The sequence below is a fragment of the Schistocerca serialis genome, chromosome 4 (assembly GCF_023864345.2).
Source record: "Schistocerca serialis cubense isolate TAMUIC-IGC-003099 chromosome 4, iqSchSeri2.2, whole genome shotgun sequence".
NCBI lineage: Eukaryota > Metazoa > Arthropoda > Insecta > Orthoptera > Acrididae > Schistocerca > Schistocerca serialis.
The window spans coordinates 42605801-42630367 of record NC_064641.1 but is presented as its reverse complement, the minus strand read 5'-3'; the positions used below and the strand labels follow the sequence as shown (position 1 = coordinate 42630367).

At 38.6% G+C, this 24567-nt stretch overlaps 2 protein-coding genes across 2 annotated transcripts in view; both read left to right on the top strand.

Annotated features, from left to right (window-relative positions):
• The window catches only part of LOC126473739 (cytochrome b-c1 complex subunit 2, mitochondrial), a 55980-nt gene extending 47772 nt beyond the window's left edge, over positions 1-8208 (top strand). The window contains exons 7-8 of the mRNA XM_050100987.1: positions 339-560; positions 8012-8208. Coding sequence (XP_049956944.1) covers positions 339-560; positions 8012-8098 — 309 coding nt within the window. The 3' untranslated portion in view covers positions 8099-8208. The remainder of the gene's footprint in view (positions 1-338; positions 561-8011) is intronic.
• A 13457-nt stretch (positions 8209-21665) lies between these two features.
• LOC126474216 (general transcription factor II-I repeat domain-containing protein 2-like) lies at positions 21666-22411 on the top strand. Its single transcript, XM_050101679.1, has 2 exons — positions 21666-21824; positions 21866-22411. The coding sequence occupies exons 1-2, from the start codon at positions 21666-21668 to the stop codon at positions 22409-22411; spliced, it is 705 nt and encodes a 234-aa protein (XP_049957636.1).
• The last annotated feature ends 2156 nt before the right edge of the window (positions 22412-24567 follow it).

Sequence of the window (24567 nt, the reverse complement as noted above, 5' to 3'; positions counted from 1 at the left end):
TATTTCTTCTCTGTTAATGTTACTAGTTATATTTTTAGAGTTTGGCGTGACTTTATTAATGGTTCAAATGGCTCTGAGCACTATGGGACTTAACTTCTGAGGTCATCAGTCCCATAGACTTAGAACTACTTAAACCTAACTAACCTAAGGACATCACACACATCCATGCCCGAGGCAGGATTCTAACCTTCGACCGTAGCAGTCGCGCGGTTCCAGACTGTAGCGCCTAGAACCGCTCGGCCACTTCGGCTGGCTTTATTAATGGTTTTACTATGTTACAGTAATTGATCTAAGATCAAGATTTTCCAATTTTTCTGCAAAATCTTTCTTCTGACCAGGTTGTAAAAGCAGCTGTGCAGACACTCCGAGGAGGAAACGTTTCTGCAGATGACGTGAACCGTGCGAAGAAGCAGTTGAAAGCTGCCGTCCTGATGAGTGAGGAGAGCGGAGATAACTTGCTGGAGAGCATTGGCTATCAGGCTCTACTCAGGGGGGATGTGCACACTGGCCAGCAGCTGGCTGCCACCATAGACAGCATCTCGCCTGCCGATGTTACAGCTGTAAGTAGGCTAATTGATAAGAAAGAAAACTCTTCTGCAGTGTACTATCTGCCATCGCACAATTTTGAGATCAGTCCTGAGATTTGTTAGTAGATGTAAGGAAAAGACATGTTGATTTCACTAAAAAAATTTTCAGCATTTGATCTGAAAGTTGCATTTCACCCAGCACCCCCTCTCCCCCCCTCCCTTCCCCCATAGCATTTCCTGTCTTCATGCTCCAACTTGTGATACAGTTTTTACCGACAGTCAAGTTGCAAATATAACACATTTCATTACTGTGCATGCACTTTAACGAGACTCTCTGTTAAGTGGCTGATGGGAGCTACTGAATTGATAGTTGTATATCATTGACTGATTCCCAGTTGTTACCAGCTTCAGCTAGCTTTGTGTCTAACATTTCAATAAATCAACAAAGAGAGTGTGTTCAAAAATATAATGTGGATTGATAAAAAAATCTACTCACAAATTAGCGGCAGGGGAAATCATACACAACATCTGGAAATGCCCAAGCTCCTTCTGGCAGAAGGGTTGAAGGGAAAGGGAGAGAGACATGAAGGAAGAGGACTGATGAGGTTTAGGAAATGGGAAGAATTGTGGACCGCAGGTCAGGGAAGATGTACTGGACGGGCTGAGAAGGAAAGGCTGACTGTTAACGTGTGCACTGGACGTGATTTGAAAACCTGAGAACTTAAAAATGTGGAAGATATGATAACAAGCAACACAGAGATTCCAGAAAAGACATCAAGAAATAGTAAGAGCAGAAAGCTAAGTTTGTTATAACTAGTAGACCTTTGAGGGTCAGACAAACAAACAGATCGGGTGGCATGGATACCAGGATGGCTCCTTCCTGTGTGAACCTCTTCATGGATTGCTGGCATGAGGCTTTCATGGGATCTATAAGCTTTCAGCTCCTGATTTGGTTTAGATACAGTGATGATACCTTTTCCATGTGGACTCAAAGTGAGACTGTCCTGTTGAAATTTTTGGAATCTCTAAATGCCTTGTCATAATAAAATTTCACATGGTGCATATCTCATGCCACTTTCCTTGATGTTGAACTCATCCTTGCTAAGGGTCAGCCACACACTTGTGCTCACATTAAATCTACTAACAGCAGTACTCAAATTTTGACAGTGTAGTATAACAATCACTTTGTTAAAGTTATATGTTGCACAATGTATTTAGGACCAACAAATGAAGAAAATTTATTTAACTTAGATCGGAAAGTGGAACACGTCTGTTGAGTGTGAGGTTTCCACGTTTGTGCATGTTAACTGAAAGGCAATGGAAACAGAATTCCTACTAGACAGGATGATGTGGTGGCAACTTGTGTTTGGCCACAATGGTCCATCAAAGCTGTGGACCCTTGCCTCGGAGTTGGGCCAGCCTCCATGGAAGAAGACTGCGGTGACACTGCATAAAAATGTCGCAGAACAAACGAAATTAGAGGATCTGCTGTGAACTGTGACTCTGATTGTTGCAAATGTATTTGAGGTACACTTGTCATGTAGACAGTGTATTGTTTGAAGTTTACTGTGTGTTGAAGTTTTTTTAATATACACTCTGAGATAAAAGCAATACACCATGAAGAACTTACCTGAATGGGACAGAATTTGGTCGATGTGATGTAATGCACGGGCAAACAAATGAGTACAGCTTCAGAAAAACTGGATGATTTTTTCAAGAGGAAAAAGCTTCACAAATTGAGCAAGTCAGTAATGTGTTGGTCCACCTCTGGCCCAAAAGCAAGCAATTATTCAGCTTGACATTGTTTGACAAGAGTTGTTGGATGCCCTTCTGAGGGATATTGTGCCAAATTCTGTCCAATTGACATGCTGGTTTATCAAAATCATGAGGTGGCTGGAGGCCACTGTTCATAATGCCCCAAACATTCTCAGTTGAATTTTTGAGAGATCTGGCAACCTTGCTGATGAAGGTAGGGTTTGGCAAGCATGAAGACAAACAGTAGAAACTCTCATGTGTGGGTGGGGCATCATGTTGCTGAAATGTAAGGCCAGGATAGCTTGCCATGAATGTCAACAAAATGAGGTCATTGAAATACTGCTGTGATGTAGGGGTTTTGCAGATGATAACCAAAGGGGTCCTGCTATGAAATGAAATGGAGCCTCAGACAATCACTCCTGATTGTCGGGCCATAAGGCAGTGACAGACAGGTTGGTATCTCACCACTGTCCATAGTGTCTCCAGATACATATTTGCTGGTCAGCAGGGCTCAGTTCCCAGCGGGACTCATCACTGAAGACAATTCTCCAGTCGGTGAGATTCTATGCCAAATGTGCCAGACACCTGTGCAAAATGGGCTTGTTGGTGTACAGTCAGTGGTAATTTGCAAAAGGGGTGCAGTGAGGTTAGACCCCTTTCTGTGAGCCGCCTATTAAAGTGTGATCGCTGAAAAACCAGTTACATATCGGAGTGGTGGTGATGAATAATTCAGGGTTCTGAGTGCCTCTCTGAAGATTGCTTGGTCCTCATGTTCTGTCATCTATCTCTAGGTCGGCTGTCACCTTCTTGATGCTCTGTTTGGCTATGGTTCACACATTCCTGCCAATTGCTCCAATTCAAATGTTAAATGATTCACCAATTACTCCAACCAGCTTCATGGAGCCCCACTTCATGTCCTGTCTCAAATGCTGATATTTGCATATATTATTCACGTGCCTGCCTTTGAGGCATAGTTACTATACAACTGAGTACACAGAATGAAATTCCCAAAGGCTTTATGCTCTGGTATCAACATGCCCACTGTTGACTAGCCTTGCCATCTGCATGGTGAAATTGTGCTGCAGCATCACACATTCATACATAGGCTGCCAAAGTTTACAATTTTGCAATTTATGTTGATCCCAGTGTGAATACCAATTTGTGACGAATTTGCATAAGTAATTCCTCTGTTATCAGTCATAATTTAAATTTTTTTTTATTTTTTTTTAAAGAAAAAGAATGTATGTTGTTTATGAAAAAGGAAAACTCTCCTGTTTGGTAGTATGTAGAGTAGTAGTCTATTGTCGAGTTTTCACTCAGTACTGTCATGGTATTGAATGTACAGCGTGGTTACAACTAAACTTTCACTACTTGAGAGGGATTGTAGGACAGGGAAACTTAATGGAAACATTTGTAAGGACAATTGGATGAGAAATAATGAATAAACCATTGAAAGAAATCTATTTTAATTTCCACATGAAAGGTTAACGTGTGCTAATTGCACACCATGTGTACATTCCAGGCCACAAATGTTGCTCAGTGTGATGGCTGTCTGCATCCATGACAGCCTGGAACTGTACTAGATTGGTCGCAGCAATTTTTGAATGGTGGATCATGTAATGTTCTGCTGTTGTGACAGCTCTTTCTCTGCTCGAAGATAGCACATTGCGTCCAGCATTCTCAGCTATGGAAACAATAACTGCAACAGTTTGTGGTGCAATTGACTATTGGCTTCTCGCAGGAGCAGTTCCAAAATCTCCAGCTAATTTGAATTTCCAAATCATGTTACTCAACCCTGGTGAGGAAAGGGGATTTTTTCTTTTTCCTTTAATGTGGCGTTGCTCTTGAAGAGCAGGAGCACTATTGCTGTTGTGATAAAAACAACTTTACTACAAGTAAAGCCCTGCTCATGTTATCCAGACCCATGTTGACTGTCTGCAGCTGTAATGCACACTGATTCTTGCGTTTCAACAGTAAGTTGCCTTCCAGTACCAGCACCTAACAGCAGGTAATGCAACTAACACTACCAACAATTCAAATCCTGCTGCACGCAGTCAGAACATCATTCCTCTGAAGTTGGGTACCCATAAGGTAAATAGTTTTCTATCTACACTGGCTTAGATGGTGAAAGTTTAATTATAACCACCTTGTATTAATCAACTACTTCGACAGGATTATGACTTCCTAAAACCATGACCTGAATTGAGGTCCATTTTGCCTGATATTTTGTCTATCCCACCACTTATGAGTAGCTTCTAGTTCCCCCTCTCCCCCCTCCCCCTTCCCATCCCCTCCGCAGAGCATCTGCTGTGTTGATGTACTTCACAACAAACTATTGTGCACCAATTTGTTTGCTTCACATCACGCATGAAGAAAGTTGACATTCACTTGAATGCAGCTATGAGACCATTAGTGGCACAATCAGATCAATATTTATGTGCTGGCCATCAGTATTATCATGTGCTGGCCATCGGTACTACCGAACATCTGTCCAGCTCACTTTGATTGAAATCTTTGTCAGTAAGTTTCTAAAAATGAATCGATGCTTTTCTTGAAGATTTACTGTCACTTCCTGAGAAACACCTCAAATACAGAAGACCAGCGTGTGAATGATTCCAAATACTTACTGCTGGGTTCAGCTTGGCCACTGAATGGAATGAGTGACAAACAGTGAGAACACAGAACCATGAATTTATTGACAACTCAACTGTTACAGTTCCAGGCTTACGTCATCCTAGGGAGATGTGAGTACAACTTGGTAAATGATGGACTGGAGAAGTTATATGCAAATACAACATTCACTATGTTTAACTGTGGTGATATTCAGAAAATAAGCCACATTGTAAATGAGTGTTCTAACAGACATTTCCCTGGCAGTATGAAGAGCCTATATGAAGAATCAGACGAGGCACTCCATTTGTCTGGTCCCCCACATTCGTGTGTTGTGTGGGCTATTTGATGTTTAGATACTGTAAACAGTAGAACTTATGTATTTTTTGGTTAAATACGTAAAATCATTCTCTTCTTGTAATGCATATGATGATAATGATGGTTATTATTATTTCTTCTTCTTCTGTTTCATTTGTTCCCATCAGGGACCTCATTGTTATTCTTCTTAGAATGTGCATATTGTTGTATGCCAGACGTCTGGAATGTGTATTTTTTGTACCATAGTAAAGGCAGTATTACACTATCTTTGACAAAGAAATATGATCAAATATTTGTCAAATTTTGTTGATGAAGATATTTGACGTGACACTAAAAAGGGGTATTACACTGTCATCATATTTTCTGTCAAAGTTCAGGATGGTGGACAACAATAACTGGTTATTATGTGCCGCAGTTGCGTGTACCACGATTGCATTGAGTATGCATGTGAAAGAGCAATGGCGGAAAGAAAGGAAACTTACTTGGGTGAACGTCAAGATAATAAAAGCAGTCATCAAAATTTGCTACAAGTGCTGCAAGTGTGGGACGTCAAGTCTTGTATAAATTACTCACAAATGGAAGAATGTGCATTTCAGTATTTTCTCAGTAAAATATTACAAAGCAGAATACTTACCTGAGTAATGCTGTGTGTGCAGAAGACAGGTTCACTATAACACTGATTTCTTGCTATGGGAGAGAGCTACTCTAATTTACTACGCGGAACTTGAATACCACAGTGCACATTAACCAAAATAATTGCACAAATGTGCGAAGTGATTTATAAAGCACTGAAGAAGGAATATCTGAAGATAAATGTTTAGTGCACTAGGTGGATATTAAGAACAATTTTTATTTTTGAATAATTTAATTAACAGAATTAGTGTTTGAACTACTTCAAAATTAATGAGAAGTATGAAAGAGATGAAGTACTTTTTAACTTGTGACATCCAGAGTTCAAACATAGACTAACTAGAATGGAGAACTAAGAATTTTTTTATTTTGTTTTAATATGTGTCATTCTATATTCCGGCTCGCTGAAAAGCTGCCTTGGTGTTTCCCAATTTAGAGGTTGATGGCTGCAGTTGTGTGGTGGCTTTGAAGTCAGCTGCAGTGTAACCCACCAGCGCATGATTAATAGCACGCATTGTGTCCCTTGCTCACTCCTCCACCCTGTCGAGAGTCGAAGGATCACATCAACTAAACTTTGCAGCCATGTTTACAAACCCACTACAAGCGTCAGATAGCTGTAGCGATACCAGCACTCAAAACGATCACATTTCACACTGAACAGAAGACGAATGACTTTCGTGATAAATCTACAGTGATATCCTAGATTTGATCATATTTCTGTGGCGAAAGATGAGATTTGACAAAGTTCTGTATTGCACTATCAAATTTCTTTGAAGAAAATATTTGACATATCAACTTTGACAAAGAAGTATGATAGTGTAATACCAACCTAATATAGTAATGTTCATATGGGAAGGTTAATGGTAGGGAGATGCAGTTTAACAGCCTGGAATGAAATGGCAGCCTGGAGAACCGTTCTGAGGATTCCACTTATTACATGCATTTCCTGATGTAGCTGATCAGTTTGTTGTGTGTTTTGTGTCAGTGCCCATGTGATTGCAGATCTCTAGTTAATGTAATTAAGGGTGACATAGAACCACTCCTGGAGTTACACATAGAACATCAACACTGTACCTTGTTTCTGAGTAAATTTTTCAAGAAAGCGGCAGAACCAGAAATTTAACACACAGGAGGACTGCCTCCAGCATTGCCAGTCAAAGCATGTGGTGTGGCTGTAACTGAGCAGTGTTTGAGTGCCAACTCTCTCTCTCTCTCTCTCTCTACCTCTAGTTATATTCAGTATGAATGTGTCTAGAATTTGAACGCCTCCGAGACGTTTAATTTATTAGATTCTACACACAATTCTACAGTACTTTACGTTGGCATTGAGCATGCTCACCTGCATGCCGTAGTAGCAGAAGTGCATGCTCACGGGGTAATTTCTTCGATTACATGACTGTAGTTGCCATGCAGAAACTAGACGTCCAGTTTAACTATGCAGTGTCTCTCACATTCTTGACTCCCATCTCATTCCCACAAACACTGAAGATAAAGCTGCACAGAAATGAAATAGTAACAGTGACTTTTACTTGATTCAATAGAATATGACACTCTTCCAACTCAGAAAATAAAGAAAAACTGTGCTTCAACGTGTTCCCTTCAGGTATTTGCTTGGCTGTTTGAATATTTATTTTACTGTGTTTTAGAACACAAAGTTTTTGAAGCAACCAGTTCTGCAGATGAATAATATGATTGAATCCTCCATTTTCTGTGTACTGCATGGTATCGTTACTTCTGAACCATCTGTCTCATCACTTTTTATCTTTACATTTTAGAGGGTAATACCATAAGAAAGTACTAGAGGAACTGTTGTCTTCTATTTTATGTTAGTTGTTGTGTATACTTTTTATTCTCTATTTTATATTCCTGAAAGAATTTTATTCTGTTTATTTGTTGTAGTTTGAAAGGACAGTTTTACTGTACTTACATTGTTAGGTATATGGGGTTATTACAGTTTCATGGCACATGCATGTATCTGATAGTGCTGTGATTTGTGGTGTTGAGTGAAACTGCTCATACGCAAACTGTTTAGTGACACACAATGTTCTAGTTCTAAAATAATCTGTTTATTAATCACATATCTCACTGTCCATGCTTCAACTGGAAAGTAGTTCGTAAGTAGTTAGCCGTATTCTATTCCTATAATTACACAACATTTTTTTTCTTTCCAGGTTGCGAAGAAAATTGCAAATGGCAAGTTGTCAATGGGTGCTGTTGGTCAGCTGCATTGTGTTCCATATGTTGATGAGCTGAAGTAAAATATTGTGTAATTTATATCTCTGTGTAATTCTATGTACAGAAAATGTAGATACGATAAATGTGTACACCCATCCAGTTCCACCATGTAAGTAAATTATTCACTGAAAAAGGTTCGTGTGGCACGTAAGAATGCTGTGCCATCAACTTTGTCTTTGTCCTTCTGGTCCTTCTATTTCCAACTTTCACCAAATGTAGTAGATAAATTTTCACAACAATAGGAAACTAATGAGAAAATACATTGTAATTTCCATCTGCTTGTTGAGAATAGCTGTTTTAAGCTTCATTTAACTCTTAGAAGAACCATGTGAACAGTGAATGTAAGATTGGTGAGAAATGTAGGATTGGTGAGAAATGTAGGATTGGTGAGAAATGTAGGATTGGTGAGAAATGTAGGATTGGTGAGAAATGTAGGATTGGTGAGAAATGTAAGATTGGTGAGAAATTGTGTATTTCAGTAATACCAATATGAATGACTTCAAGAAATTGAGATCTTAAAGGAAAGATATACACATCTTGAAAATTTTCCCTTCCCTTGGTTGAATTTTTGTGCCCTATGCCTTCCTCTCACTCCATGTATTTTTGCACTTTCATCTCTCTTATTTTTTCTTTCTTGCCACATACCCTCTTCTGTCATTTTGAAACATCTTAATACATTTCTCATTTGTTTGCATAAAATATCAATCCCAAGTTTTATAACTTAATGTATTAATTCATTTTTTTCATTTCTTATGCTTTAAATTATCTAATTTAACTTCATATGTTTGGGGAGGGGCTGAGACTAACTGCAATGAAAGAATATCATAAAGATATTGGAAAATACACAAAGATATGAGGAGAACAGTGTATTTTGTAAAATCTGATCCCTGCTAATGTGATCTGACACATACTTAATAGATTTGAGAATGTGTGCTAAAAAATTTCTTTGGTTTTGAACAGTTAAGTGTGAACTACCTGTGACTTGTCATTCCACGTAATGAAATAGTAATTACTATTTTCCAAAACAAGCCACACAGATTGCCAATGCCCAGTGGTAAAAAAATAATTTTGAACATCAATGATAAGTACTGATCAACTGCTAAATATGGAGTAGTTACACATTTTTTATGCAATTCTGGTGGTAAGAGGAGACTTAAAGTGTCCAAGAATGAGGTTGTCATTGCTACGGGGCAGGAGCAAAGTATTGAAAAGTTGTCATCTTTTTACACTCACAAACTTGGAAAAGTACTAGAGGTATAATACACTTGTGGCGGGAACAGCTGTGTGATACAATGGTAAACGGGTATAAAAACAAAAGTACTTTGTGAAAACCCAGTTGTGACAGAGTTACTCAACACCCTATTTTTTACACTACTTAAACTTTATATTCACATAAAATTCAATAGATAAAAACATTTGAAAAAAATATGAAATCATAAACCTGGAAACAGGTTCAAATAATGCAGGCAAGTCATGAGAAGAAAACCTGTTACATTGAAAGCTGAAACAAAAGTCCAGTGGAAGCAGATGCAGGGAAAGTCCTAACTAGTAACCAAACACAGCCTAAGCAATTGTCACATAAGAAACGAGGAGAACACTGTAGAATGCTAGCATAGGCAAACACTAAAGGCCATAATGGCTTGCTGCGACCAACCTATTATCAGCCAAGGCAGCTGGCGTGTACAATATGCTGCTTTTGTGTCGATGACCTGTGAGGCTATTGCCCCCCCTTCCCCTTTGCCAAGAAAGTGCCTTTGGCCAGTACTAAGGACGACGCATGGTGTGTGACCAGCACTCCTAATGTTGCGGTTTGATGTAGTTTGGTTGCCGGTAGTTGCTGGCTGACACTCTTCTGCTCCAGATCATCCCCCGTCGCAGGAGAAAAAAATTGGAGGTGTTGGCTGATCTTCTTTAACTAGAGTAGATGTTCTCGGTATGAGGCATCACGAGAACCAGTCAAAAATTATTCAAGTCCTCAGTGTGATTTTTCTAGGGCTCAGAAGTAACACTAGCCTGGTGGTGTTTGTGATTGGCTGGTGACAGATTGTGTATCTCAACAAAACAGGCTACTCAACAGTTTCAGTGTGATTGACGTTGAGAAAGTGAAGTCTTACAGACATGTTCCCTTTCTTTAGTTTGACTTTTTGTGCTCCTGGATTGATGACTCATATCAATGTGGTGATGTCCTCTTGCTACAGTAGTGAGAACCATAGGTTGGGTTGAGGAGCACCCGATGAAGTTGATTTCGAGGCTGCTTTGCTGTACTGTGGCCTTTGATGGGTATTAAACTTTATGTTGCTAGAAAATAGTTTTTTTCTAGAAGGGATATCACACAATACCATATACCTTTAGTTTTAAAAGTATGACCAGATCTCGTCATGGTGCCTTTGGTCGCAGGATGAAACATGGACATAGTTAGATATTTGATGCCATAATGAGTGTAGATGCACTTCATGGAGGATGCCATAAATAGTGGTCCTTTATTAGTCACAAGGAATGAACACCTTCAATAGAACCATAGAGGTGACTGCTTTTGTTGCATATTGTAGCTTGACCACATACAGAAAATGGGATAATTGATGTATCGCAATGAGCACATGGGTCTTAAAAAAAGGTCCAGGAAAATCAGTGTGCAGATGTTCCTGTGATTCAGCCATGAGTCCATGGTCGGTCATTCAGTAAATATGTAGGCATCTTCATTTGTGCTGTCATGTTGCAGCTCCAGGCAGAAGGCCTATAAGGCTGGCTGCAGCCAACTTATACTATATGGCCTTCCTTGAAGCAAGTTCAGCATATGGATTCATATGAGGGCGCATTCTGTAAATCAGAGAGTTTAAAACCTGTCAGGAAAATCAGGGAAATTTGAAAAAAAGAAAAAAAACTGGAAAAAATCTTTTTTCATCTCAGTAGTTGAAGTGGTTTTGATACTTAGATGTCATCCATTGTCACTGGCTGGACACAGCAGAGTATGTGCACTGCTTCCCTACTCCCTCATTCTTACTGCTTCTGCCCTTCCTACCATTCCCCTCAGCTTGCAGTCTGCGCTGCCACCACTTCTTGCTGCTAGCCTAGCAGCTGCTGACGAGAGACAGGGAGCCGTGAGAAGTGGTTTGTTTGGATCTGATTCTCAGATACTGTAGATGCAGCGGCCGGAGATGGCGGTCCTGCCTGCATGAGTTGTGTCCAAGTGATTGTGTGGAAGTGTGAGTGCTCTCATTTTTTGACAAAGGCTATGGCTGAAAATTAGTTGTGAGAGTGTGATTGTCTTTTCTACATGCTTGTGTGCAGTCAGCAGTAATCTGCTTGGTGAGTTCCTACACGTTTTCATCATTATTGATTCTCAGAGTATTCATACAAGTTACCGTATTTACTCGAATCTAAGCCACACTTTTTTTCCGGTTTTTGTAATCCAAAAAACTGCCTGCGGCTTAGAATCATGTGCAGAGTAAGCGGAAGTTCTGAAGAATGTTGGTAGGTGCCGCCACAACTAACTTCTGCCGACCAATATATGTAGCGCTACGCAGGCAGGCTTTGCAGGCACAAAGATAAATACTGGTGCCAAAACCTCTGCATCAGTAAATAAATTAAAAAAAGGTCGAAGACGAGATTTTTTTCCTCCGCCCTGAGTTTCGACCAATGCATTTTCATACATTATCCATCAAAGTAAATACAAATTCCGTATTATTCATCTTCGAATGTTGCAGCGTTTCAATGTACTACGAAAATCTGACTGGCAAGACTGTTAGGGATGTTTGTCAATATGGCCAGCTCTACGTTCTGAATTTTTTCCTACCTGTGAGAAGAGATGGTTGCTAATAGGAACTTTTATGAATTGTGAATCACATGCAGTATTCTCTTCACCATAAGAATAATATGAATATACACATTTTGCCATGTATTCTTTCGTGTTTGCTGCTATCTCATTTAAATTCTACCTGTCTAATAAACTACGAAACTAGAGTGAGGCAACAGCAAACGTGGAAGAATATACATATCATGTCATGTTTATATTCGTATTATTCTTATGCCTAACAGTGATGCAGTCAGAAATGAAGCACGGCAATTGACTAGATTTTTAAATCTAAGATGACTCGAATTACTGTGCAGAATGTAACATACTAAAGAGCCATCTGCAAAGATTTTCAAACAGAGAAAAATTTTAGCTAAACTCTCATTCAGAACAACTTCTATCATACGCAGTCTATTATTTGATTCTTGTTGATCATTATCAAAGAAAGCAGCAGTGTAAGTAACAACAAATAGCAGTCTCTTGCCATTGTTTCGCTAATGAGACAATTCCTCTCTCTCTCTCTCTCTCTCTCTCTGTCTCTCTCTCTCTCTTTCTTTCTTTCTTTCTCTCTCTCTCTCTCTCTTTTTTTTTATTTATTTTTTTTTTTTTTTAAGCGGCGGTACAAAAGCAAGCCATGCCGCCAGCGGCGACAGGCTGTAAACACTCATTATCAGAATGTGACAAACAACGCATGACACAGTACAGTAATGCAGTTTCAGCTTATAGTGATGTAAATACCTGTAACAAAGTGAATGGCACTTATCAGATCAAAGAAAAATAAGCAATCGAGTCAAACCTGACGAAGCATGTGAAAAAGGAAGGGCAGACGTATAAATACGGACGAAGCGCCTGACACATAGCAATGGCTACCTGGTAAAGCTTAACTGCTAAGCTTATGACTCGAACCAAACTACTGTAGCTGTATCGTCATTCATTCGACCTAAATTGTGTCCCATATTACAATGGACCAACTTTGTTCCGATTTGGAGGTGCGACCTAAAACTTTTCTCTCCCCTTGAATTTCGAGCCTCAAATTTCAGGTGCAGCTTAGATTCGGGAAAATTTTTTTCGCTTGATTTCGAGTCTCATTTTTCAGGTGCGGCTTAATTCGAGTAAATACGGTATCTGTTGCATGAGTTGATCAACATGTTGTCTGTGGTTCATGAATAACTGGCCACACATTTCTGCGGGTATCTCTAATGGATTGGGCCTGCTGATCTGAAGCCCATTGTTTCCCACTAATGTGCAGGCCCTGCCTGTTGGTTCTAGTCTGACAGATATGCCTGCAGGCCAGACCTGTTTGTGTGTGGTGTAATGCGGTGGAGTTTCATCATGGACCCAAGACTAAGGTGCTCCTTGGCAGTAATTAAAACTGTCTCATCGCAAATTCATTGCACAGTGCGCCATTTTATAGACATTTTATTTATTCTAACACATTTTGCCACTTTGAAAGTATGAACAATAAGAAGAAGAAAATTGTGCCTGTCGCTGGCGGTTTGTATGCTGTATACTCGTATATCTCTTGAAAGAAAAGTCACACAATACCTGTGAAATGAAATGCTCGTGTGGCTTTGATGGCCAGGAGGCCCCATCCAGGGGCATTGGGCCACCAGGTTGCAACTCTTCATGCAGGTGACACCACATTGGCTAACTTGCATGTCGGTGATCATGAAATGACCATGAGGGCAACACAACATCCAGTCCATGAGTGGAGAAAATCTGCAACTTGGCCTGGGAATAGAACCCAGGCCTGCTGCATGGTAGGCAAACACGTTACCACCCAGCTAAGCAGGCAGACACACAATACCACTAAAATAATAGACATAATACTGTGGGTAATAATTGGCAATAACAAACATAGTGGAATGAACATTTTATTATAGTGTTGGTTTACACAACTCGTGCCCGCTTTATACACTTCTTTCAAGAGGCTTACTTTTCTCTGAGGTTATGTCTGAAATCAGTGAAGGTATGTTGAATCTGTCTTGCGATTCAAAGGAAATACATATTTTTATCACCAAATGTGTTTCATTTAATTGAAATAAAATATTGACTGTTTTCAATGAAACACACATGCCATTTTGCTTGCTTTCTCCATCTAAATACAGTTCATTACAGATGATGATGATGTTAGTACTTCAGATTTTTTCTCACTCGGTGATGTTCGCCTTCTTTGTTTGTTGTCGTTGATGTCGACATACTGGCTGAAAAGATAGGGGAGTGGAAGTGCAGTACTGTCTACTGTAAATGATGTAGCCGACAGGTGCACATTTGCATTTTACAGTTGTTTACTTTCACTTTTCACAAACCCCCATATACACATTTAATATGGCTGGTACACTATTGTTTAACTTTCAATAAGCCTCATTAATAGTTTTCAGGCGAACATCTGCATCGAGCAGTAAAAACCTAACCACATAGTTCACATTTCTTGAAGAATAAGGAAGATACGTATGGTAACAGTTAGTCATTGTTTTAACATATGGCTTAATTGTGTTACACTTCTTTCACAGTTAACATGATGCATTGTTGTTGTTCTAACCAACACGGGTTTCTCATCTGAAACTCGGCTGTGGACTGACTGTCTCGGGACAAAAAATCAGGCCCTTACGTATCCTCACAATAATAGGTGCTGACACTACCCAATGTTTGAAGTTTAATTTACAGAAATTAAAATTAAAACCTAAATTAACTGTATACATCGAAAACTTCCTTCTTTTTAACAGTTTCTCCTACTACAAGGGTTGAGCTAAATTATTTGTTTAAATCATGAAATTAGCATATATCGTTGCATAAACAATAATTTTGACAAAATTGTTAATTACTTTGGAATTGATTAAGGGCTGGCTTTGCTAACATATTTTTGAATAGAGCCAAATAGATCCTTTAAGAATACAATTAGGTGTTCATCTAACTGTTTATAATTAGTACAGAATTTATATTTGTTTACGCATCAACAGTAGAATTTAAGTTATGAAACAATTACTGATTTAGCCCTTTAATAAAAGATACTAACTAAGAATAGTCAAAATAAATTAGAAAATCAATTACATACATAACATTAAGCACGAAATTAGATCTGGTGTTATGTTCTTTAAAACTTATGGCCAACCTTTCTCTTATATGAAACTGCAGATTATACTCACGTATGTTAATTAATTCAAAAATGAAGTTTAAGGAGGTGATGGGAAAATGAGAGGGGAAGTAAAAATATCCCAGCTTGCTTCGCCACATCACCCCCCTCATTGGATTGACCAGATAGATATTGCAAATAGCTAATTGGGCAATTCAGTGACCCCAGAAGTTGGGTTTAAAATCTACACACAAGAAATATTACATAAGAAATCTTATCGAAACTACAGTACATATGTTTTTTCAAATTTATATGAACTGGCCATATGAAAATCCTCATGCAAGAAATTTACATACAGTGCATTGTATATTTGCACAAAATATCAACAAGTTGTATTTTTAACAAAAAAATTAGGCATCTTCATAATAAGTGGTGTCCTTTCTGGATAAGTGAAGATTACATTTAAAGATATATATCATTTGATACAAGTCCTGTCTTGCTTCAAATAATAAATCCTCATGGGTTGGAATACAAAGAAAATTTCGCTTGCTCAATGTTTAGTATTTTTCCAAGCACTTTCACACTTTTAATAAGCTTTTACGCACCACCTCATCAAGTTTTCCACGCCTTCAACAGGTCCAAGTGGCAGTTAGTAAGTAAATGCACTGCTATCAATTCCCTCAGAGGTGGTTCTCCTCTGTCACACTACATGAAAATATCAGACAAAATATCCTACTTTACACCACTTACCTTTACTTGTAACTTAGTCTAAGAAAAAATGTTTCACACTAAAATTGATAGTCATTGCTTCATAAATAAATACATTACTTAGTGCTCATACCATTACAATAATTAACACTAAATTTGACTAGTGCCAAAGGTGTGGACTAGGAAATTTTTTTTAAATCAAGTGCACATTACACTACAAAACATTTCTTTTAAGTGATAACTGTCTGAAACTGGTTAAAGTTGAAAGACATTTGTTTCTTTGCCATTTGCAAAATATCACCTTAGTGTCTAAAGTGTGTACATTACCACTCGTAAAAACTGAAGATGTGCAGTAGCATAGATTTACTAATCATTACATTTTGAAAAAAAAAAAGAAATAGTCATCATCATATAACTTAATTACTATTCAAATCAAAATTAAGGGGATGGAAGTTGTACCAAATTATTGCTCCACTTCTCTACTCCATTCTGAGCACTACTGTCATTCAACCAGAAAATTAAATCATTACAAAATGTTACCAAATGGTTGACCTGTCCGAATATTCACACCACTCTTGCACCACAGTTATCTGTTAATCAGCAAACTTATTGTTCTTCATTCCAGTAATACCACTTTAAGCTCATAATTCCTCAGAAAACAAATAGAAGTTTTCAGATAACCTATAGATCCAGTGATGCAGCATTATACGACTTGTACCTCACTAAAATATTGCTCTTTCGGTTAAGCTCTCATTCCCAGCTGCAATGTCATGAATTGCAGAATATACACAGTACCCAAGGTTGCTTAGTTCAAAAATAGATCATTAAGATAGTCACACCACATTTGTTAGTATATAGTTATCTTTTGCATTAATCATGTCTGTCAGTGCCATTATTTCACTCACATATCTTACCTTGTTAGTTAGTGGAGTGCATTCTCCAAAAATATCCCTACTGCAGAGGCAGGCTCCCTAACCATTAAGACCCTAACATTATTCATTGTTTTATTATTTGATGATTGTTTCATTGTCTAATAACTGAACACCTGCTCTGCTTATCTAATGCAAAATTTATTCTACTAAAAAAACACTCCACAGTAACTGATCCTTATGCTAAGGCAAACTTATCTCTCCTTACTGACCACATAAAATTATCACTCAGAAAATCTATTATTTCCCTGTATTCCATCAAAGTGCTTAAGATCCTAGCCTGAAGGGTGATATACATGCAAATCTTGCTTACTCTTTCCACACACATTACTCTAGGTAACTATGTTTAATGTTGTAATTCCTTAATATTAGTATATGGAGATAACTATCTCTCTGTGTCATGGTGCAAGCCTTTTCTGATTGCACTGAACACAAAAACTTCTATTATGCCACAATTAATATTAAGATCTACTATTTAAGATGGTTTTTACTGCATATTGTCTCTGCTGCTGCATCAAATTCTACTACTTTCACACATGAGCCGTTTACTTCAGATGTTAATTATTCTCCACATATGCGGACACCTTTCATTTTCAATTTACCTTACTTCTTTGTTTGACAGGAATTCCTTAGGAATCATGGTACCAATTTACTTACTTCCATCCGATTATGACTCCATTGCTTATAACTAACACAACATAATATACAGGGTGTTACAAAAAGGTATGGCCAAACTTTCAGGAAACATTCCTCACACACAAATAAAGAAAAGATGTTATGTGGACATGTGTCCGGAAACGCTTAATTTCCGTGTTAGAGCTCATTTTAGTTTCGTCAGTATGTACTGTACTTTCTTGATTCACCGCCAGTTGGCCCAATTGAAGGAAGGTAATGTTGACTTCGGTGCTTGTGTTGACATGCGACTCATTGCTCTACAGTACTAGCATCAAGCACATCAGTACGTAGCATCAACAGGTTAGTGTTCATCGCAAATATGGTTTTGCAGTCAGTGCAATGTTTACAAATGCGGAGTTGGCAGATGCCCATTTGACGTATGGATTAGCACGGGGCAATAGCCGTGGCATGGTACGTTTGTATCGAGACAGATTTCCAGAACGAAGGTGTCCCGACAGGAAGATGTTCGAAGCAATTGATCGACGTCTTAGGGAGCACAGAACATTCCAGCATATAGATGGACTTCGGTACGGTGAAGCTGGCGGAAGAGGCACCTTTTCTCTTTGGGTACAAAAAGAGTACAAGTAGCGACTGTACCCCAGAGGGGTGGCTACAGATAGCGTCCGACTCATACTGAGTGGCTGATTTGAGGCTGGGCATCCTACTGCCTATGTGGAAAGTAACGGGAAACTACCACATTATATTCCCAAACAGTACATGGTATGTCTCTCCATGTGAAAGACTCCAGAGTTAAAACTTCCCCTTGTTCGGATCTCTGGGAGGGGAACACATTGAGTGTAGATATATTTAAAAGGAAGAAAGGGACAGTGAAGGAAGGAAAGATAAGGACTGGAATGTGAGGACACTACTGCAAGCAGGAAAGCTAGAGAATGCAAAACAGGAGATGAAAAGGAACAGATTAGGTGCCCTCGGTTTGTGTGAAATGAGATGGGGAGATAGAGAGTGGAGATTATAAGCTCTTTTACTCAGGGGAAATCAAGAGTGGTGAAAATGGAGGAGGAATATTGATAGGGCAAAAGCTGAAAAATAAGGTAATGAAGGTACAATATATTGATGGAAGACTGATAATGATACGACTGAAGGGTAGTTCAAAATATTTGGTGTTAATGCAGGTATATATGCCAACCAGCCAGCATAGAGACGAGGAAGTGGAAGAATATTATGAGAAAATACAAGAACTTGTCGAGAAATAAAATTGAAATGCCTGCGTTATCATCATGGGGGACTGGAATGCAGTGGTGGGTGAAGGAAGAGATGAAGCTACAGTAGAAATGAGAGAGGTGAATGACTAATTGGTTTCTGTAAAGAAAATTCATTAGCAGTGGGTAACATTATTTGAACACCACAAAAGGAGACGTTATAAATAGATATCAAATTTGAATAGGGAAAGATCAGTTGGACTACATCCTGATACAAAAAAAGGTTTAGGAACTGTTTGAAGAATGCCAAAGCTTATCCAGGATCGGATATAAATTCATACCACAACCTAATGGTGGGAGAAATACAAGTGAAGTTGAAAAAAGTCTGGAGAGGTAAAACAAAGGAAAGACTAAACATAGAAAGACTCAAAGAGGTAGGAAGGACATCAGATTCGGAGAACAGATTATGGAAAAATGGGAAAGAGGTAGTTTTGATGAAAGTGTTAATGAGAAATGGGTAAAAATCAGGGAAGGACTTATGGACTCTGCCAAAGAAGTACAAGGAAATAGAGTATCCCAAAATACCAGGAAAGAATGGATTACAGAAAACATGTTGAAAAAGATTTGATAATTTGCCAGCAGAACTGTTGAAGAGTCTGGGAAACAAGGCAAGAAAAGAAATAAGCTGCATGGGATTAGCCGAGTGGCCAAAGGCGCTGCAGTCATGGACTGTGCGGCTGGTCCCAGCGGAGGTTCGAGTCCTCCCTTGGCCACGGGTGTGTGTTTAGGTTAAGTAGTGTGTAGGCTTAGGGACTGATGACCTTAGCAGTTAAGTCCCATAAGATTTCACACACATTTGAACAAAAGAAATAGTCTACCTCTGTTACAAGCTATATGACAAAGGGAAATGGCCTGATGACTTCCTTGCAACAGTTATGATACCAATAGAAAAAAAAGAGAAACACTAAAACATGTGAAGAGCATAGAGCCATTAGTCTAATTTCTCATGCAGCTAAAGTCTTGCTGACAATGTTGAATAGAAGGCTATATGGCAAGCTGGATAGAGGGATTGCAAAGGAGCATTTTGGATTTAGAAGAGGAAATGAACAAGAGATACTATTGGCCTGTTAAGAACTATAGGGGAAAGATGTATGGAAAAAGGTAGAGAAATCTTTGCTGTTTTTATAGATTTAGAAAAGGCTTTTGACAGAGTTCAGTGGAACAAGCTGATGGATATTTTGAAGAGGAAAGGAGTAGATTGGAAAGAGAGATGACTGACACAGACTCTGTATTTACACCAGAAAGTAAGGATAAGAATTGGAAATGAAATCTCAGAACGAAGCAGCATTGGACGCAGTGTTAGACGAGGTTGTTGCCTTTCCCCACTGCTGTTTAACGCATACCTTGAAGAGATTATTGCAAAAGGCTTAGATGGGAAAAGAGGAGTATGTATTGGTGGAAAGAGAATAGAATGTATAAGATTTGCTGATGACATGGTATTAGTGGCAGAAAGTGAGCGGACAGTGAATAACATGCTGAAAGATCTGAATGAAGCTTGTGTGGAATATAGGATGAAAATAAACACAGCAAAACCAAAGAGTATGGTCATCAGTACAAGACACATACTGTCCAATATTAAAATAGGACAATCTACCATTAGTTATGTAAGTGCATTTAAATATCTTGGAAGCACAATAACTGAAGACTTGAGATGTCACCAGGAGGTGAAAACTCGAATTGCCATAGCAAAGGAGGCATTCAACAGAAAGAGGAGACTTATGTGGCAAATTAGATGCAGGTCTGAGGCAGTGGTCATCAAACTGTGGCCCGCGGGCCGCATGTGGTCCATATCATGTTTTCATGCGGCCTGCGACCCTCCTCGGCTTTGCACGGGTAGCATTAATTATCTACTTGCCTGGCATAGCGTTGTTTTGTTTACGGAAACTGTGAGGAATTGTGATTAAAGTCGGGGAAGTAATTAGGTAACTGAAAACCATCCACCACTTTCATTTAACGTGCCACTTGCTGGTGTTCCTCAGCACTAAAGGCATGACCGGCCTTCTAGCCAACAATGTGAGCCGTGCATCAAACACGCCGCATGCCCATGCCCGCTCATTTTTCTGCGGCAGGCTTGTCCCGCAGCTGCCTTATTGTTAGCTTTGTCGTGTCACTGTGTCAGTTGTGAACTAAGTTTCAGTGCCCCTGAGCGTTTGTTGCGTATTGAGTGTATTTGTGCTCATATTTGGTGATATAATTATTAGTGGAATGAGTAATGTCTGATGTACCCTCAAGAACAGTGACTAAGAGGAAACTATGTGAAGAGAGAAGAAGTTTCCATGAAATATGGGAAGAAGAATTTTGCTTTATAAGTGGACATAAAGAAGGTACTGCTACTTGCTTAATATGCCAGGGTAGAATTGTGGGACTGAAGAGATACAATTTATTTCGCCACTACACAAGTAAACACAATTCATTTACAGTAGCTTTTCCTTTGAATTCAAATGAAAGAAAGCAAAAAATTGCTCATCTAAAATCTACCATTCATCATCAACAAAACATTATGTTAGCAGCAGTTGGGCAAAGTGATGCTGTCACAAGAGCATCATACCAAATGTGTAATATTCTGGCAAAAAGTATTAAAGCTTTCGCTGAAGCTGGATTAGTGAAGCAATGTATGATGACTGTTTCTGAAGCTTTGTTTCAAAATTTCTCCAACAGTAAACAAATATCACCTGAAATAAATAAGCTCACACTTTCAGAATCTACCTGTGGACGTTGTATAGAAGATGTTTCTAAATATATCTTTGAGGCAGTAATTAATAAAGTCAAACTATGAAAGTACTTCAGTCTTGGATGTGATTCCAATTCAGGTTTAGCTTTGATGGCTCAGTTTCCATTATTTGTGCGTTACTGCACGAATGATGGGGTAATAGAGGAAGATCTCTTAACAATTTTAACCATGAAAGGTCACACAATAAGATGTGATTTTGTAGATGCAATTTTTTTTAAAAAAAAAAAAAAAAAAAAAAAAAAAAAAAAAAAAAAAAAAAAAAAAAAAAAAAAAAAAAAGGCTTATCTATGAGCAAATTAATATCAGTATGTACAGATGGTTGTCCGTCAATGACGGGCATCAACAATGGTTTGATAGCACTGATGAAGAAGGAATGGAATTTGCCAAATTTACTCTCCATTCAGTGCGTAGTGCATAAAGAAAGTTAAGCATGTCAAATTTCAAATACCAAACTTAAGATTGTTATGCAAACGGTTATAAGCGTTATAAATTTCATTCATGCCCGTGATCTTAATCACCGAAAATTTAAAGAACTTCTGGAGGAATTGCGAGCTCATTACAGTGATGTTCTCCTACATACTGCTGTCAAATGGCTAAGCAAAGGGAAAGTGCTGGAATGGTTTGTCAGTTTGAAATCTGAAATTATTTTATTCTTACAACAAAGGGCAAAAATTGTCCTGAACTTGATGTTGATGAATGGTGGATACCAACAGCTTTTTTGACCGATATTACACAAAAATTCAACACACTTAACTTGGAATTACAAGGACCAAACAAGGTAATTGGGCAAATGACTAACAAAATATTTACATTTGAAGCCAAACTGAAATTATATATAAATGAACTCAAAGTAAAAGATCTGTCTAATTTGCCAACTGTTGCTATGCTCCGATCAGGCTTAACTATCGCTGAAACTATTTACCAAAACATGAAAGAATATTTGTTTTTTTATTTGGAAGAAATAAAAAACAGATTTGCAGATGTTAGAAATATTCGAAGATGTTTCATTCTCATAGGGAACCCTTGGCGTGTTGGACAGGATGATCTCAAATTATTCTGCCAATTTGGATTTCCTAAAACTAATTTGCTAAATGAAATAATCGAACTTCAGCATTATACACAGCTTACAGCTCTGTTTATAGAACATCATGAAACACAACAGTACACTGAATTTTGGAAATGTGTGCCTAACAATTATAAAAATTTATGAGACTGTGCACAGTTCATTTTAACACTATTTCCTTCAACTTACCTTTGTGAAGCTTCATTTTAAAAAATGAAGTACCCGAAAAATAAATATCATAATCATTGTCCAGGCATTTAGAAGATGCAATGAGGATTGCAAGCAGCCCAAACGGCACAGATATAGACGACTTAGCCAAAAAAGTTCAACATCACAAGTCACATTAATGAAGAATTCTATATTTGTATTAATGTTTGTTTTGCAATTGTAATGAATAAAAACCAGATTCAATGAGAGACCTGTTGTTGTTGTTGTTGTTGTGGTCTTCAGTCCTGAGACTGGTTTGATGCAGCTCTCCATGCTACTCTATCCTGTGCAAGCTTCTTCATCTCCCAGTACGTACTGCAACCTACATCCTTCTGAATCTGCTTAATGTATTCATCCCTTGGTCTCCCTCTACGATTTTTACCCTCCACTATGCCCTCCAATACTAAATTGGTGATCCCTTGATGCCTCAGAACATGTCCTACCAACCGATCCCTTTTTCTAGTCAAGTTGTGCCACAAACTCCTCTTCTCCCCAATCCTATTCAATACTTCCTCATTAGTTATGTGATCTACCCGTCTAATCTTCAGCATTCTTCTGTAGCACCACATTCCGAAAGCTTCTATTCTCTTCTTGTCCAAACTATTTATCGTCCATGTTTCACTTCCATACATGGCTACACTCCATACAAATACTTTCAGAAACGACTTCCTGACACTAAAATCTATACTTGATGTTAACAAATTTCTCTTCTTCAGAAACGCTTTCCTTGTCATTGCCAGTCTACATTTTATATCCTCTCTACTTCGACCATCATCAGTTATTTTGCTCCCCAAATAGCAAAACTCCTTTACTACTTCAAGTGTCTCATTTCCCAATCTAATTCCCTCAGCATCACCCGACTTAGTTCGTTTTGCTTTTGTTGGTGTTCATCTTATATCCTCCTTTCAAGACACTGTCCATTCCGTTCAACTGCTCTTCCAAGTCCTTTGCTGTCTCTGACAGAATTACAATGACGTCGGCGAACCTTAAAGTTTTTATTTCTCCTCCATGGATTTTAATACATACTCTGAATTTTTCTTTTGTTTCTTTTACTGCTTGCTCATTATACAGATTGAAGAACATCGGGGAGAGGCTACAACCCTGTCTCACTCCCTTCCCAACCACCGCTTCACTTTCATGTACCTTGACTCTTATAACTGCCGTCTGGTTTCTGTACAAATTGCAAATAGCCTTTCGCTCCCTGTATTTTACACCTGCCACCTTCAGATTTTGAAAGAGAGTATTCCAGTCAACATTGTCAAAAGCTTTCTTTAAGTCTACAAATGATAGAAACATAGGTTTGCCTTTTCTTAATCTAGCTTCTAAAATAAGTCGTAGGGTCAGTATTGCGTCACGTGTTCCGATATTTCTACGGAATCCAAACTGATCTTCTCTGAGGTCGGCTTCTACCAATTTTTTCATTCGTCTGTAAAGAATTCGCGTTAGTATTTTGCAGCCGTGACTTATAAAACTGATAGTTTGGTAATTTTCACATCTGTCAATGCTTGCCTTCTTTGGGATTGGAATTATTATATTCTTCTTGATGTCTGAGGGTATTTCGGCTGTCTCATACATTTTGCTCACCTGATGGTAGAGTTTTGTCAGGACTGGCTCTCCCAGGGCTGTCAGTAGTTCTAATGGAATGTTGTCTACTCCCGGGGCCTTGTTTCGAATTAGGTCTCTCAGTGCTCTGTCAAACTCTTCACGCAGTATCATATCTCCCATTTCATCTTCATCTACACCTTCTTCCATTTCCATAACATTGTCCTAAAGTACATCGCCCTTGTATAGACCCTCTATACACTCCTTCCACCTTTCTGCTTTCCCTTCTTTGCTTAGAACTGGGTTTCCGTCTGAACTCTTGATATTCATACACGTGGTTCTCTTTTCTCCAAAGGTCTCTTTAATTTTCCTGTAGGCAGTATCTATCTTACCCCTAGTGAGATAACCCTCTACATCCTTACATTTGTCCTATAGCCATGCCTGCTTAGCCATTTTGCACTTCTTGTCACTCTCATTTTTGAGACGTTTGTATTCCTTTTTGCCTGCTTCATGTACTGCATTTTTATATTTTCTCCTTTCGTCAAACAAATTCA